General features: G+C 37.1%; 2 protein-coding genes across 2 annotated transcripts; one reads left to right on the top strand and one right to left on the bottom strand.

The window, feature by feature from the left end:
• The first annotated feature begins 3,036 nt into the window (after positions 1 to 3,036).
• On the top strand, positions 3,037 to 4,078 carry LOC138903355 (uncharacterized). The gene is made up of 2 exons (XM_070191318.1): positions 3,037 to 3,581; positions 3,742 to 4,078. Exons 1-2 carry the CDS (start codon positions 3,037 to 3,039, stop codon positions 4,076 to 4,078), a joined length of 882 nt encoding a protein of 293 aa, XP_070047419.1.
• Positions 4,079 to 8,382: 4,304 nt separating this feature from the next.
• On the bottom strand, positions 8,383 to 14,869 carry LOC104094610 (protein MICROTUBULE BINDING PROTEIN 2C). Its single transcript, XM_009600574.4, has 5 exons — positions 14,554 to 14,869; positions 14,043 to 14,126; positions 10,028 to 10,375; positions 9,047 to 9,268; positions 8,383 to 8,762 (listed from the first exon to the last, which is right to left on the bottom strand). Exons 1-5 carry the CDS (start codon positions 14,764 to 14,766, stop codon positions 8,607 to 8,609), a joined length of 1,023 nt encoding a protein of 340 aa, XP_009598869.1. The 5' UTR covers positions 14,767 to 14,869; the 3' UTR covers positions 8,383 to 8,606.
• Between the last annotated feature and the right edge of the window lie 2,572 nt (positions 14,870 to 17,441).

The raw sequence follows: 17,441 nt of genomic DNA, 5'->3' as shown, positions 1-17,441 counted from the left end.
CCTTCGCTTTCTACTTTTACAGTGAGTTTCTATGATCTTTTATGTTCATTTACCTCCCTGTTACTTACCAGGAATTATCTATTGATGCTTCGATATTCATATTTTTCAGCAGTTGTTTGCTATCTATAGTTCTGTAATAGTCAGCTATATGAACAATTCTAGCATATGAAAACATTCAAATTTGTGTGCACGAAACACAATTTGTGAAGCTGAAATAGAAGCCCAACTTATTCTTATTGGAAAATATGAGACAGAATACCTGCAGAGTAGAATTTATGAGTGTTCTTTTTAGGGGCCAACCTGTTTGGAAAATATAAGAAATGAAGATTGTACATGCTCCTATCCTTTGGAATTCAACGGTGTTATAATAGCCTTTTAACCTATTTCTTGCAACATGAATGTCATGTCTATGATTTACGGCTACTCTGTCATCGCTTAATACTGTAATCACAGGGTGCTGATTCTGATGAACTAGTACAAAATTGCATTTATTAGCATTTCTCTGTGTTACTTGCACTCTTCAATCCTCGACTTGAGGGACTATCAGAAACAACATCTTTACTTCACAAGGTAGGGCCATAGGGATAAGGTCTGCGTACACACTTTCCTCCCCAAACTACACTTTGTGGAATTACACTGGGTTTTTTGTTGTTGTTGTTGTACTTGCACTCTTCAAGAATTGTGTTGGCTTTACTTTTCAGCCTTCTGGAAAATGGAATGAAGGGTTGTTTGTTCTCATTTACAGCTTTTAGTTCTGATCTTTCTTCTCATTCCATTTCTATTTTTACTATTTGCAGCCATATGTAGCAATTTGGCTTCATTTTTCGGGTATCCTAGGTTAACCATATAGATCTATTAGGTGACAGTAGTTGTTCAATAGAGGTATCAGGTATGTATGATTGTATCTGCTATTTCTTGATGGCAATAGGTGCACACTGCTAAGAAAATGCTCTCTTTCCTACTTTCTAGGTCTGTAGAGCTGATCTTTCCGGTGTACTATCTCACCGGAATCTTCCATTTCTTTCGCAAAACCCAGTGTTCACCCACTGTGAACACTGTTAAAAATTCTTCTTCTTCTTCTTTTGTTTTATTGAGATAAAATTCCACTTGTTAAGCTTACTATGAGGGAGAGCAACATTATCTACTTTGCAGTGGGTTTCAAGTCATATGACATTGAGAGATGGTCATCAAATGCTGAAGAGTGGTACGAGTGGACAGAACGAGGAAGGAATCTAATCAGAAGAACAACTTTCAGCAGGAGGACGATGATGTGGTTGTGCGAAAACTTAAAGGAAGCATCAAAGACGAGGAAATTATGTGAGAAGATGGAAAACCAAAGATCATTTCTCAGAAATATTCTTAGCAAGGAACTATAACAAACACGGGCGTTATATAACCATCATTCGGGTCCAAGGTAGGGGGAGGTATGTTATTATAGTCCCAGAAGTATCATTTAATGCGGGATGGTTAGACATTGCAACAAAAATCGAAAGGTTCATTAATAGCGGGGTACAGAGGAATGTCATTAATGCATGCTCCCAAAATCATTGAGGAAGGTCTTGTTTACTCAAACACTGTCAGGAACCATAAGTAGGCAAGCAGAGAAATGAACGAAGCAGTGGTCTAACAAGAAGAAGACACTATTTGCATCTCTGGTGATTCAAACAATGAATTACTCAGCAGATGCCTGGTGGGGTTCTTCCCAGAAGAAAACTCATTGCAACTCTATCGGATGTTCGTAGATGGGCATCAAACTCCTGGAAACAAGCACACGGAACTAGTATCTATGAGATAGACTAAAATCGATTTCTCTTCGAATTCCACTCAAAACAAATAACTGACCATGTACTGGAAAGTGAATGGTATTGGAAGAAACTCAAAGTTAAGCTTCAATGGTGGAATCCGATGGTGGGGTCAATCCCAAGAAATAAGAAGATAAATCATGTATGGATTAGGCTTCTTGGGCTCCCATTACATTTATGGTCCCAAAAAGTGTTCAAAGAGGTGGGGGAGTTTTGTGGTGGTTGGATCCAAACGGAGGAGGAGACGGAATTGAAAAATCACTTGAGATGGGCAAGAATTAAAGTTATAGGAGATGGCTCTTCAGTTCCAAAAACTGTGAAGATAAAATTTGAAGGGATAGTGTTTGAAATCACAATCTGGTGCGAAACTCCGGTGAGAGTGCACGATGAGGAGATCGGAGAAGAAGATTGTACAAACCAGCGGGTAAAAGAAGGCATGCAGATGGCAGGGGGAGGGGCTCAAGGTTTTAAAAGTGTGATGGGGCACGTGGGGTGTTCTAATCAGGTACAATTGATATTTAAAAAGGCACGTGACTTGCCATGTGACTCTTTAATGGTCAATAACAAAGCTGCCAAAAAAACCTAATATAAAGGAATTGGGCCCACATTTTATGGCCCAATGAAAAGATCAGACCAGATCCACTTAATGAAGAGATAGTAGCGATACAATCCAAGCAATCTGTGGGAACCCAATTAATAACACATACAGTAGTTAACAGAATCCTCGACAAACCAGAATCAGAAGGAGAAAAGACAGAAACCGATGGAGATAAAGAAAATCTTCATAAAGAGACAGTGGGGGATAACGCTATGTCAATTATTGAGGATCATGGACAGAAGGGAGTAGATACGGAAGATTACAACAACATGAACATGCAACCAAAGGAATCAAATATGTTTGTGGACTGGGCAATTGAGGAAGCTGTGCCACTGAATCAACAAAGCTTAGAGGCAGAAGAGGACCTGGAATTTGAGGCATCCATCTGGGTGGCACCAGAACATTATAAGACTAAGCAAAGAATTTGGGGTGGATTTTAATGGGTGTGAGAAAGAAGCACTGGAACTTTTCATGAAAATTGATAACAGAAGGCAAGCAAATAAAGGGAAAGAGGTTTCGCAGATTGTTCAGACTCCAAAGAAGAAGGGAATCAAAGAGCTGAAAAGTTTAGAGATTGGGAGCAGCTTCAAGAGTAATGGAACTAGAAGCAGGGGGCTACATCACTAATTATAGCCAATGTTAGTAAACATCATATCTTGGAATGTCAGGGGACTTAATAGAATTAGAAAGAGGAGAGTGATTAATAGTCTGATTCTCAGGTGGAAGACAGAGATCATTTGCTTCCAAGAATCAAAACTTGAAGGGGATATCAGGGAAAAAGTAAAAGAATTATGGGGTAATAGATGGGTGAAATTTGCACAATTACAGGCTAGTGGGACTAGAGGGGGTATTGTAGTAATGTGGGATGGGAGAATGTGGAAGGGGAAAGTATGTTGTGTGGGAGCACATACTATCACTTGCAAATTCTCAGGCAAGACTCAGGACTACTCATGGCACCTATCGGCAGTGTATGCTCCTAACAACAGAAGAAAGAGGGAGGAAGTGTGGTGGGAGCTGGCAAGTGCAAGAGGTCTTTTTGATGGGCCATGGGTGGTATGTAGGAATTTTAACACTGTAAGATTCCCATTAGAGAAGAAGAACTATTCCAGATTCACAAGAGCTATGACTGAGTTTTCAAATTTCATTGAAGATATGGAGCTGGTAGATCCAATTATCAGGGAGTGAGTACACGTGGAGAAAAGGTGACACACATGTAATAGCAGCAAGACTGGATAGATTCTTGATCTCTACTGAATGGAATGAAGACTTTAGAAACATAAAATAATTTGTGCTTCATAGAGTAACCTCATACCACTCCCCACTGATGCTTCAATGTGGCAGTTGGGATCCAATCAAATCATATTTTAAGTTTGAGAACTGGTGGCTGCAGACAGAAGGATTCAAAAACAGAGTGCAAGAATGGCGGAACTCTTTCACATGTGAAGGAAGACTTGATCTCATTCTAGTGTCTAAACTTAAGGCACTGAAGGCAAAGCTTAAAGAATGGAGCAAAACTTTACAAGGCAACTTAGCATTGCAGAAAACAAATATTCTCAGCCAACTGGCAGAGCTGGAAGAGATACATGACCAAAGGAGCTTGACAGGAGAGGAAATATTCACAAAAACTTCATTGACCATGGAGTTTGAGGAGATTGTAAGCCATGAAGAAGTAGCATGAAGGCAGAGATCCAGGGCCCTCTGGTTAAAAGAGGGATACAGGAACACAAATTTTTTTCACATAACAGCTAATGCTCACAGGAGATATAACAACATCGACCAGTTGATAATGGGAGGGGAATCTATTCAGAATCCTGAAGATATCAAGAGGGAGGTGATCAGTTTCTACCAAAAGCTCTACAAAGAAGAAGAAGAAGAATGGAGGTCACTAGGCTCCATCAGAAACAACCAGATGATTACACCAGAAGAAAACTTAATGTTATAGAGTCCATTTGAAGAACAGGAGATATGGGATAGTGTGAAGGCATGTGCTGGAGACAAAGCATCTGGCCTAGATGGATTCTCAATGGCCTTTTTCATCAACTGCTGGGATGTGGTTAAAAAGGAAGTGGTAGCTGTTGTTCAGAATTTTCATGAACAAGGAATGTTTGAAAGGAGCCTCAATGCTACTTTTGTGGCTTTGATTCCTAAGAAGGTGTGGGCAAAAGAACTGAGAGATTTCAGGCCTATCAGTTTGATAGGCAGTATATACAAGATCATCTCCAAATTATTGACTGAGAGGCTCAAGAAAGTGGTCAACAAATTGATAGATACTCAACAGATGGCATTCATTAGGGGAAGACAGATTATGGATACAGCCCTAATCGCAAATGAATGCATTGATACTAGGAAAACAAGCAAGGAACCTGGGTTACTTTGCAAGCTGGACATAGAGAAAGCCTATGATCACCTGAACTGGAACTTTCTTCTGGAAACTCTAAGAAAAATGGGCTTTGGAGGAAGATGGATAAATTGGATAAAATACTGCATATCCACTGTGAGATTTTCAGTACTCATCAATGGAGCACCAGTTGGCTTCTTCCCTTCTCAGAGGGGTTTGAGGCAAGGGGATCCCCTGTCCCCTTTTCTATTCATCATTGCTATGGAAGGACTGAACGTTATGCTAAAAAGAGCTAAAACAAATAATTGGATCAGTGGATTCAAGGTGAACTCTATGGCTGATAGCAACATGAGGATCTCCCACTTGCAGTACGCTGATGACACTCTGGTATTTTGCGAAGCTGATAGAGAACAACTGAAAATGCTAAGGGTGATCTTCATTCTCTTTGAAGCCACCTCTGGACTACACATTAACTGGCACAAAAGCTTCATTTATCTAGTTAATGCGGTCTTGGAGATTCAAAGACTTGCTGAGATTCTTGGAGGGAAGGTAGGTAAATATGGAATGGTATGCTGGAGAAGTGTGAAAATAAGTTAGCAAACTGGAAGAACCAATACCTATCGATTGGGGGGGGGGGGCGGTAATCTTGACAAACTCTGTTCTTGATGGCATGCCTACCTATATGATGTCTCTATTTCCAATGCCAATTAATGTAGTAAAGAGAATAGATGCATTAAGAAGAAATTTCCTATGGGAAGGCAACAGTGACAAGAAGAAGTTCCATTTGGTCAAATGAAACTCTCTTACCACTAGCAAGAAGACAGGGGGATTAGGAATCAAAGATCTAAGAATCCAGAACCAAAGTCTATTGATGAAGTGGCTATGGAGATTTGTGGCTGAGGAGCAAACACTGTGGAGAGAGGTAGTTAGGGAGAAATATGGAATGGAAGGAGAATGGACAACCAAACCAGTGAGAAGTCCATATGGTGTCGGTGTATGGAAGTCAATTAGGAACTTGTGGCCAAAAGTGAATGACAAGGCAAAGTTTAAATTTGGGAATGGTAGAAAAATTTCCTTATGGGAAGACAATTGGTTAGGCCAAGGCCTTTTGAAGCTACTCTTTCCTGACATATACACCTTGAACCAACAACAAAAAGCAACTTTAGTTGAGGTATGGACTAATCAAGGTTGGAACCTTACATTCAGAAAACTTCTAAATGATTGAGAAATTGATAGATTAATTGAGTTTTACAAGACCTTAGAGCTATTCACCATAACCAACTCTAATCAAGATCTCATCATATGGCAAGGGAACAGGCAGGAAAAATTTTCTATTAAGTCTGCATATAAGGAATTCAACCTGTCAAACAACCAGGTTGGTTGTTGGCCATGGAAGATGATATGAAAAGTAAAAATCCCCTATAAGGTTGCTTGCTTTTCATGGCTACTAGCAAAGGAAGCGGTTCTAACTCAGGATAATCTAAGTAAAAGAGAATTCCACTTGTGTTCTAGATGTTACTTGTGTGGCGAGGAGGCAGAGACAATTATCAGCTCTTTTTGCATTGCAAATTCACTGTACAAATATGGAAAAATTTTATTAGCTTAAAAGGAATTGTATGGGCAATGCCAGGAAGAATTCTTGATGTTCTAGCATGCTGGAATAAAGAGGGTAACTCTTCTAGCCATAAAGAGAGATGGAGCAGTGTCCCAGCCTACATTTGGTGGACAATCTAGGAAGAGAGAAATCGGAGATGTTTTGAAGACAAGTCCAGGAACATCCAGAAGATAAAGATGAAGTATCTAGCTCTTTTCTAATTTTGGTGTAAAGAAAATTATTTAGAGGATCATGAATCCATTTTTGATGTCCTAGATTCCTTGTGAGAAGACCAAGGATCATAAGTGTTTTCCTTTTCTTTCTTTTTTTTGGGCACTCCTATGCAATTATGGGTGTCTTCACAAATTTAGTGAAGACTATATATCAATATACAAACATGTTACCTTCTTAAAAAAAAAAAATAGGTACACACCTAGTTTAGGTATATATTTCGTAACTCGTTCAACTCCCCGCTCCCCATCCCCCAACCCCATTACCGGGCGGAGGAGCACCTGACATTCATTTGGGTGGGGGTGGGGGGGCGACCGATGAAGAGCAGTTGAATGACAGGAAAAAATTGTTTAAAATGGCTTTTTTTTTACCAAGGTCGGGACTAGAGGAACATTTGTGGATCAAAGAAAAATGCTCATTTATGTCAACTTTGGATACTGGACAGGGTGAAGCTCAATAAGCATCGAGCATCTACTTATGAATCAGCAAAGATCAGAGGCGAACCTAGCATTTTGCGGTCGTAAGGCACCATGACATTCAATGTAAATTTATGAGTGCTCATAAAGATTGGTACAGGGCCCTATGCTAATATCTGACTATTTCTTGAAGATATTTGCAAGTATACATGGAGTTTTTGCCGAAGTTTTCAGGTGCCGGTAACCCCTTAACCTATAGTTTGTGTCCGCCACTGACAAGGATACTTACAAAATGAAGGAGTAAAGTTGTTTGAACAAGCACCTACATCATAAAGAGTAAAATCAGCAACAATAAAAGTAGCACTAACTTCAGACTCAATGAGAAGATCAATCTTGTAAAAATTGCGGTTCAACCTTTGTAGCATTTGGAATGGACCATCTCCATAAATTTCAAGCTTTCCCTTTCTTTTAGTAGGGAAGTTTTTCTTCCTCAAATGCACCCAAAGCCACTCCCTCCCTCTTTCATGTATCATCCTTCTCCTTTTTCAAATTTAAGTACCCAATTCCAACTTGTTTACATTTCTCTTCTTGCTTTTGCTTGAAGAAATGACCAAGAATGAGCAGCCCATATATGGTGACTAAAGGCGGCAAAATGGTTTAAAGAATACAGTTATCTATCCATAACTAATGTGTTTAACTTTTACATTTGTAAAGCCTCAAATTGGGGGTTACTCAAGGTTGGAAGACTGGGAATTCTCCCAAAAGTGATCATATTCAAGAAGCCATGGATAATATGGATATTCATATCCGCCGGATAACCCGTTTTTTATCCGTCTCAAATACAGGTAGGGTCGGATAATTTATCCATTTTTTTAATTACCCGCTCATATCCGACCCGCCCGTTTGCCACCCCTAAATTGGTGACAGAACTGTATGGTTACAGTGCTGGTAAGACATGAGTAACATATTGGGTTATAATACAAAAGCCTCCAGCTGGGCCTAAAGTGCACCGGTAGCCACTTTTAAGTCTGCTATTTGAAATGTATCCACAATTCACACTATATTTAAAGATTAGCCAATTCACTGGCTAATCTTTCAATAAATTTGTAAATTATTGATTGATATTTTTTAAACAACATGCTTAAAAGTGAATGTCTGGTGTCATTTCCACCACCAGCTGGCCCAAAAGTCCGTTAAGATTTTAAAGACATATGACAATGTAAAAAGTAATACGTCCAGGTATTTAGTTTTATTACTATTAAACATAGTAGATAGGGGAAGGGTTACAAGGTGAGGAATCAAACCCTCGCCTTGTCATCAAGATTTTTAGTTTGTATCAAGGTATTTCCAGCAACAAGACCGAAAAAAGCACAGAGAAGTATCAGATTTAGAAACAGGGAAGGTCCAAGAACAATGGCTTCAGATAATATATCCCAGTTCATCACTCTTTAATTATATAACCAAAACAATAGTTAGTCCTAACTGGCCATTTTGTAGAACACCAATCGATATTGGGGGATGCTTTTCTTGTACAACAATCTGAATGTTACTCTAAATCATTTAAACAAACACCTCATTGTGAAGTAGTACAAACTATATTAGTCAGTTTCCTAGGTCGAATCCATGTTTATGTTCTCAGAACAAGTGATTGCAGGTATGATCTTGCTGTGGAAGCTGCAAAAAGAGAGGCTTCATCGGGATTCTCTTTAGCAGCAACAACTGCTGCAATATAAGCTTCTCTTGCCTCCTCCATTTTCTGCAAGTCTCTTTCATTCAACTGATCCTGTACAAAATGAAATTGAGAAATTGAGAATAAAATCCACAACAAAGCTCAAAGTATAATTGCACTTGTCAAAAAGTTGAGACCTCGTATTTTTAACTAAATCTATCGAGTAGAGTTGACTGTCTGACCTCCATCTAGTGATCTTTTTTCAATGGCAAAAGCACCCCATTGCAGAGATAGGGCGAGGGGGAAAAGACAGTAGACATAACAATCTTATATTTTTTTGTAACTAAGAATGCGTTTCTGTCTTAGAGATTGATAGCATTTCAAAAATGTTAACTTACTATTTCAACATTTTGATCCCATGAATGAGGGATGACATCGCACTCTTCAGCCGAATCCCTGGTGGAATCATTCCCTGTCAACGCATGTACAAACTGCATGAATGATGAAATTTCTCCCTGCAACGAGTCTAGATCTTCTTGGAGTCTCTCCACTTTCTTGCTGGAAGTCATTGCTTCCCATTCTAGCTTCTCTACCGCTGCTTTCTTGTCAGCTAACTTAACCTGTAGAAAGAGAAGGAAAACTTTTAAAGAGGGCTTCAGGTTAGTGGAGTTACCCTCCCGATTGCTGAGTTCGTAAACCACACTGAAATTTGAGCAGAAGCTATTGCGAGCTTGTTTAATAGGTCAAATGGAAGAACCTTGAGGGAGATCTAGTAGTAAGAGTTACTCCTCAAAGTGCAGTAATGCGAAGGAGTAACATCTATTAGATAGGCACCAAGACATTAGTTTTTGACAGGAGTAACAAAAGGTCAATCATTCATTCAAACAGCAACAAACAATTACTACTATTGTATAACTACTCCCTATTTAACTCCATCATCTACTCTCTCTAACACTGGTCTCAAGCAGACTAGCTGAGTCATTTAGCTCCTGATTGGCCATAGAATTCAGGAGATTTTTTCAAATTTTATTTTCAAATATCTGTTTGTTAATAGATTTTAACCATTTTTTGGCAGAAAACCCAAAAACAACTCTTAATTAGTTTTTTAAGTTTTCTACTCACAAAACTTCAAATTCTTTTAAAGCAAAATAATTTGCATGTCGAAACACAATTTCAACTTTCAAAAACCATTTTTCATCTCATCTTTAAAAACTCATTTTTTTCAAGTTTCAACCAAATCTATGTCCAAACGCTAGCTTAGTTAAGAGAGTACTGACAGACTGTGAAATCTAAAATTTGTAGAAAAAATTGCATATTTTCCTTTTTCTTTCCCTTCTATGTGGTTGGAGGGATATTACTCTAGCATTAATCATTTTTACCTGTGCCTCAGAGAGTTGCACTTGAGTCGTTTTGACTAAAAAGTCCTTCTCTGAAATATCCTTTTTCATTTCGTCAAGTTCAGCATTAGTAGCCGTTATTTCATTCTTCAAGATTTCTGCTTCCTTCAAGAGTTCATCTTTCTCCAATAATTTCTTTTGCAGATCCTCCACTTTCTCCCTCAAAGTCATCAATTCCTCTCTATCCTTTTCTGTTAGTGATGATCTTGAGGAAGGCGTTGAAAAGTTCTCTGCACATCCATCGTGGCTACTGCTAACATTCTTATTTTGGTCCCTATGCTTCTTTGTTGCAGTTGATTGACCTGCATTTCTTCCTTTTGCTTCAGAAGTCTGCAACAACCAACAGTGTTGACATCTATTTTGAGCTAAACCAAACCATAACTCATTTACATACAGCAAATAAGTAAGGAAAACAAACTTGCTTTGTATGAAAAATCTTAAAAGGTAGAATGTCCCAAGGATCAAAAACTGCACAATAAACAGCTAATTCAAGAGCAACATCTCTGCATATTTCATGCCTGATGTTTTCAGGCAATCATCATGCTTATCGAAGTTCATTTCAGTGTGCTCCAACTCACTGAGTAATGCCACTTGCAATGGCTGGAAGTACTCAAACTGTCAAACATTTCTCTAGTCTGCTGCCTCAAACTGAAGCAACTTATAGTTGAATAACAGAACCAAGTATAGAACAGCGCAATGAGGGTGAAATATTTCACGTCTTCACTGTCTTAAGTGGGAGAGTGGGGAACCAAGTTTAGATGTGTAGAAATAATACTAGAGCAGGCATTAAGTTATCAAGAGCCTAAAACTAGTAGCCAGGCCAAAAGTCAGAAAAACGAATGTATACACAAGCAAAAACTGGGTAGGTTTCATGTTAGATTAAGCAGCTTATTGGGGTTAAACCAAATAGCACCCAAGCCAAAAGTTTGAAGCTAATCCTAAAAGATGTCTGATAACGCAAGACACTTATACAAACATACCGGGGAAAGAATTTGCAGCACTCATCCTATAATATATTATACATTCTTTTCTTTTTTGATAACAGTGTTGTGAAGAGCGTGAAGCGAGGAAAAGCGACAACCTCCTTTTCGCTTAAAGCGAGAAGTGAGAAGCGAAGCGCTCGCTTTTTTGAAGTGAAGCGGAATTTTAAAAAAATAATAATAATAAATACCGAAGGGAAGGGCAATAAGAACTAAGAGTAAAGGATATAAAAATAAGAGGAAGGGCAGTATACCATTCCAGTAAAAAATGGGCAGTATTTCAAACAAAAAAACAGTGCAAGAAAATGAAGAAGAAGAAGAGGAGAAGAATGAGAAAGAAGAACTGAAGGGGAAAAAAATCGTCGGCATTTCGCTGCTATTTGGACGAAGAAGAAGAAGACTTGGAACCCTAGTCGCATCTTTCTTTCTCTGTTGCTGCTGGAGTGCTGGTCGATATGTTTTAATAAAAGAACAGCTATTTTAATTAGGCAACCCTTTAAAACAGAGAAGCACTCGCTTCAGTCGCCTCGCTTCGCATCGTCGCTTCTTGCTTTTTAGTGGGAAGCGACCGCTTTTTCATATCTGCTACGCTTCAGATAGCAGAAGCGGTGAGTGGGTCGCCTCGCTTCGCTTCTCGCTTTAAGCGAGGAAGTGACCGCTTTTCACAACTCTGTTTGATAATGGTATTGCTGAGTCTTATCAAAGGCGAAAAGCTCTAAAAAGCGGTGTAGGTCCATTAGGGTTTTAAGCGCAAAGTGCACTTAAAGTGTGGGCTTTTGTAAAAAAAGGTGCAACTACGGGAAAGATAAAATATATGTAATTCAAGAATAAAGTAATAAACTCATTTATAATATTTTCCTTTACAGCTAGTACATTTATTTTCTGATCATATTTATTGTTTGGTGCCCCTTGATTTCCCATAAAACTCATGGGAAATAAGGCACAAGTCTTAGTGCCTTGCCTTACACTGAAGCGCAACTCAAGCGAGGCGAAGCGCCCTCCCTGAACTTTTCTGAGTTTAAGGGCTTAAGCACGCCTTAAATGAGCCTTTGACAACACTGGACTATTACTATATATGAATCCTGAAATACGATCCATACTTCCAAGAATTAAATAGGGATAATACATAAGGTGCTCCCTAAACTTGTGCCGAAAAGTGAGTTTCCATTCCAACCTTTACGGGTGTCGTTTTTCTATCCTATACTTGTTCATACTGAATTTAATTCCTCCTTAAAAATACATAACCATTCTTGTAGAGAGTAGTATTTTACACGCTCTGCCACGTCAGCAGCCACATCAGAACTATGTCAGAGTCAAATGCTTTTTTATTTTTTTAGTTATTTTTCTTTTTTAATGTCTCCCTCCCTCCCCCCCCCCCCCCCTTTATTTACTTTTTTTACACAAATTTTTCTCTCTCTCCCCCCCCCCTCTCACCCCACGACACATATTGTCGCGGTTGCTGCCATCTCCATTTTTTCCGGCAAGCGAAGAAGAAAAACCTATAAAACGATCAAATAGTGTTGTTATTTGAATTTGAATTGAAGTATAGTTACGTAAATTGTTGGACCACCATAGCAGGCCCCAAAACTCCTTTCCACCAACAAAACACAGCTTCCAGCATAGGTAGATCCAGCAAAAGGACCCAACAAAACAATACTCGTTTTTATTCCTTTTTTCTCCCTGTTTTGGTTAATATTCAGTACCAGTATGAACTAAGAAAATATTTTCTATAGAGTTGATTAGCTTTTGATTTTATGGAAAAGACAGTAAAGAGGGTCACTTGGTGATAGAAGAAGAAATGACGGAGAGAGTGAATGGAGAAATTTGGAGAAGAAGTAAAGTAAAAGAAGAGTACTAAAAAGTTGCTAAAAGAGAGGATGGAGCCAAGAAAGTGTGACAAGTTGGACAATTATGCTACTTTTAAGGCTTTTTTTGACATTTTACGTTCTTTGAAGAGAGTAACTTCACTTTTTGTACCACATCATCATTTAAGGAGGAATTAAATTCAGTATGAACAAGTATAGGATGTAAAAACGACACCCATAAAGGTTGAGATGGAAACTCACTTTTCGGCACAAGTTCAAGGAGCAACTTATGCATTATCCCAATTAAATACTATGTTTTGGTTCGGTAATGCCATAAATATTGAGGAAGTGGCAATAAGTACAGATTCTTATGACAAATCCATATCCTAAGAGTTTAAGCAGACTTCCGCTTATAAATTTCAGGTTTCCAATTACAGTCAAGAGTGAACCAAAAAATAGTTAACCTGAACAAATAAACAGATAACAGCATAAAACATTTCTTCCCTCAGCTCAACAACAAAGATAACAGTTTGAGCAGCAACAAAAACAACAATAACAACAGCTATTACAACAACAACTACTACCCCTCAATGCCAAAATGTGTGCACAATTGAAAAAAAAGGCAGTCTCATATGCTTAGTCAGAAGGAATAATCCAATGGATTTCATGAATTTACCTAGGTCAGTTTATGGGCTAATCAATAAAGGATTTTTATCTTCGAAACCCATTGGAAAGGGCAGTGCAAGAGAAATCATACAAAAATGATCGAATCTTCGCGCTTTAACCATTCAGCCATGGATGCTTAGCGGGGTTCCTTGTACATGGTGAATAACCAAATTTCAATTGAAATGAAATCTTTAGGATAAATCAATGCAATTTAGGAGCAATCAATGAGAGGACATCAATTCAAATTCTGGCATTAAGCTCCCGTTATGCGCGGGGTCCGGGGAAGGGCTGGACCACAAGGGTATATTGTACACAGCCTTACCCTGCATTTCTGCAAGAGGTTGTTTCCATTGCTCGAACCCGTGACCTCTTATTCACATGGCAATAACTTTACCAGTTACGCCAATGCTCCCCATCATATGCACAATTGAAAATTAAACACAAAACTTAGTCATTCTAGCTAATAAGATTAAACACGTATACCCCCCAAAAACATTATCATTTCCATATCCCACACTAAAGAAGAGGCATAGTGAGGAAACAAACCTTCTTGTAAAGTGATTCTCTTGAAGGCATTTTGGTATAGGTCATTGATCCTCTTCTAGTAAATGAAGATTTTTCCTTCCGATCCTATAATATTCAAAGGAGAAATTTTCAAATTTTACAACGCGCCCACCGAATAAAAAGCTCAAATCTCCTAATAAAACAAGAATTAAAACAAGAATTCACTCATTTAATGAACTACTCCATTTCCCAACACTAAACTAAATTGGGGTCCGTCCAATATCAAATTTAAGAAAATCACCCTAGAGTACCGAAAGGGAAAAAGGGGGTAAATTTTAGAGACAAAATTACCAGAAAATCACCCCAAATACCATACTGCAGAAAAAAAATATTTAAGTAAATTTTGGAATTAAAATTCAAAAAAATAACAACAAAAACAACAACAGCAGCAGCAACCCCCCCCCCCCCCCCCCCAAAAAAAAAAAACCTCCACCACCCACCACCCCCAAAAAAAAAATCAAAGTAACCAAACTGAAAAAAATTATTTACTTACAATGAGAGACTGAACAAGAGGGACGATCTGGACGAGGTCATTGAAGAGCAAAGGATCAACATTGGAGGAGGAGAGAGAAGAATCAGTGCGTGAGATTTCATTTTCATGGGAAAGCCAACAACTTGGATCTGTTCCTCCATTGTCAAATGCAGCGCCATTGTTGTCCTGCAAATCGAACAACTGCTGCTGTTGCTGCTGCTGGGGCTTGTACATTGTTGGAGATGAGTTACAAAAGTTGACAGCAGCTCTTACTGTAGCAAGGGATATGACAATTTTGGGAAAGTAGAATTCAAATGCCGTTGATTTTGCTGAGACTTTAAAGTAATGACTTCCTTATTAAAATTATTGTGCACGCGTGTGTATCTTTTCTCGATAAGTATACTTATAAAAAAAAATTACGTAAATATTATATTAAAAGCTTTGTTTAAACTATAAAACAAAAATAAAAATTCTGAAGATGGTGAGTATTAATCCATACAACTAACTCACAAAAAAAAAAAAAAAGAGCAAAATAGAACTTCTCAAGCATCAGTTATTATCCAACTTAATTTTTTTTAATTTTATAATTTCATCACTTTAATTTCACCAATTAAAGTATCATACTTTCTTTTTACTTATCAAGTTCATGCACTCATCACTACCAATAATATATTTTTAAATTCTACAAACTTTATTATGGAGATATCTGTTCAATTAATAATTATGTATGTTGTATAAGATAGTACTCGTAGGCATTATAGAAATAATATTCAAAATTATGATGTCAAGCAAAATATTTAAATAAGTAAAATCTTACTCAATTTTAAATTTTTAAATATTAAATATTTTTGCATAATTCAAATGGTGAGAGAGATTAATAGCTAAAATTTCGATTAATGTCAAGATCTAAAATTTTGAAAAAATAATTAAATAACAATTTTAACCAATAGTACATTCTAAAAATATTATTAGATCTTTTGTGAAATAAGACTTGTTCGACAAACAATTTTGTGGAAACGTATGATTATGATCTTTGTGATCCTTTTCTCATGTTAGTCATTAAGCTAATGATAAATTATAGAGAGAAATTTATTTATAGCCCATCGGGCCAAATATATATCATCCGGTAGTCATAAATTGACCCATACAAGTCATAGCCTAAAAACAATAACAACTGCTAGCCGAAAACCTCACTAACCGAATTCCTTTCGTTTAGATACCTCGCCGGAAAATCCTAAAATCGGCCAGATCTAAGAAGATCTGGACTTTTACCGGTTAAAACAACATCAAAACAAAAGAAATAGAGATGAAGGAGGAGAGGGATGGCGTATCAATAACATGGAACAGTCACCGTCGATGGGGGTAATACCGTCGCCAGCCAGTGGTCAATTCCGGCGGTGACTAGTAAAAATCAGTAGCAGCAACCTATAGGGAAGAAGAGGAAAGCGAGAGGAGCAGTCATGGTCATCGTTGACCGACCGGATTTCGGCAGAGGTATAGTATAAGGCAACGAGAGAGACAACCTTGTCTTCTTTTTCTAATTTTCTCTTATAGTTTCTGTGAATATGAAGTTAATATTTTGAAGATCTTTTCCTGAAAATTTAAAACTCCGGCGATCTTGTTATCATTTTCGGCAACTGTGAGGCCATGGACGTCGGTGGCTGGTCCCTCAATGAGAGGAAGACGAGAGGAGATAACTATACATAAAGTTGAAATATATACAAAATAGACTGTCACTATACAAAAATTATACAAAATAGACTATCACTATACAACTTATATACAATAGAGCGTCACTATACAAAATATATACAAAAATAGAATGTCATTATACAAAAAATATACTAAATAGACTGTTACTATACAAAATATATACAAAATAGACTGTCACTATACAAAAATATATTAAATAGACTGTCACTATACAGTTTATATACAATAGACTGTCACTATACAAAATATATACAAAATAGACTGTCACTATATAAAATAGACTGTTACTATACAAAAAATATACAAAATAGACTGTCACTATACAAAATATATACAAAATAGACTGTCAATATATAAAAAATATACAAAATAGACATTTCGGGCTACTAGATGCTATATGTTTGGGCCAAAGTGTCATTTCGTGTCAATGAAAAAAAACATGGGATATTAAAATTTTGAAAGGCTATATAGGATAGAATTCTCTAAATTATACTTCGAGTCATCTCATAAGAATCTCAAAATTTATACTCAATAGTGGCACACTCAAAAATTATGCATAATTGTTTGGCTCCCACCAAGTTGATGCCCAAATGGCTAAATTTTATATCTATCAAAACTTTTAAATGCAATATAATGACAATACTATTGCAAACTTCAAAACAAATTAAAACATAGAAACTAAAAGCTCGAAGAATCCTATATCGCAAGTACATTGATTAGGAAAGCATCTCTTTGTGAGTTTAATTAGGAAGAATAATGGTTGCGCTTCATTAATTGGAATTATATTTTCAATTTGACCATTTTGAATTATGGATAACCTTCATATGTAATTCATACCACATAATACATGGCACTTTATTTATACAGTTCAAGTATTAGACTATTTACAAGCCATCAAAATTCACAACATGTTCTAACTTTAAATAAATTGTGAATTTTTGTTACTCAAATAATCATGCAAGAAGTAGATATACAATAATAATAAATAAAATAAAAAAGATCACTTTTTGAATGAAAATTTACAATATTTGACACTAATTATACCTACAATGCACCTACAATGAGACTACATAAACAATACATTCAAATTTGAACGTTTCAGAAAAATAAAAATCAAACAAAAAATAAATAGAAAAAGTGCATCAGCATGAGATTTTGTATTGAGTTTAACATATCATGCAACACAACCTATATAT

The sequence above is a fragment of the Nicotiana tomentosiformis genome, chromosome 12 (genome assembly GCF_000390325.3).
Source record: "Nicotiana tomentosiformis chromosome 12, ASM39032v3, whole genome shotgun sequence".
NCBI lineage: Eukaryota > Viridiplantae > Streptophyta > Magnoliopsida > Solanales > Solanaceae > Nicotiana > Nicotiana tomentosiformis.
This window is presented reverse-complemented; position numbering and strand designations above follow the sequence as displayed.

Coding starts and splice junctions, on each gene's coding strand:
- LOC104094610 (XM_009600574.4), bottom strand. CDS start 14,766: ATGTACAAGCCCCAGCAGCAGCAACAGCAGCAGTTGTTCGATTTGCAG. Junction 14,127..14,553: donor CTCTTGTTCAGTCTCTCATT/GTAAGTAAATAA, acceptor TGAATATTATAG/GATCGGAAGGAAAAATCTTC. Junction 9,269..10,027: donor TGCAACTCTCTGAGGCACAG/GTAAAAATGATT, acceptor CTCTTTCTACAG/GTTAAGTTAGCTGACAAGAA.
- LOC138903355 (XM_070191318.1), top strand. CDS start 3,037: ATGTTAGTAAACATCATATCTTGGAATGTCAGGGGACTTAATAGAATT. Junction 3,582..3,741: donor GTAGATCCAATTATCAGGGA/GTGAGTACACGT, acceptor TCAATGTGGCAG/TTGGGATCCAATCAAATCAT.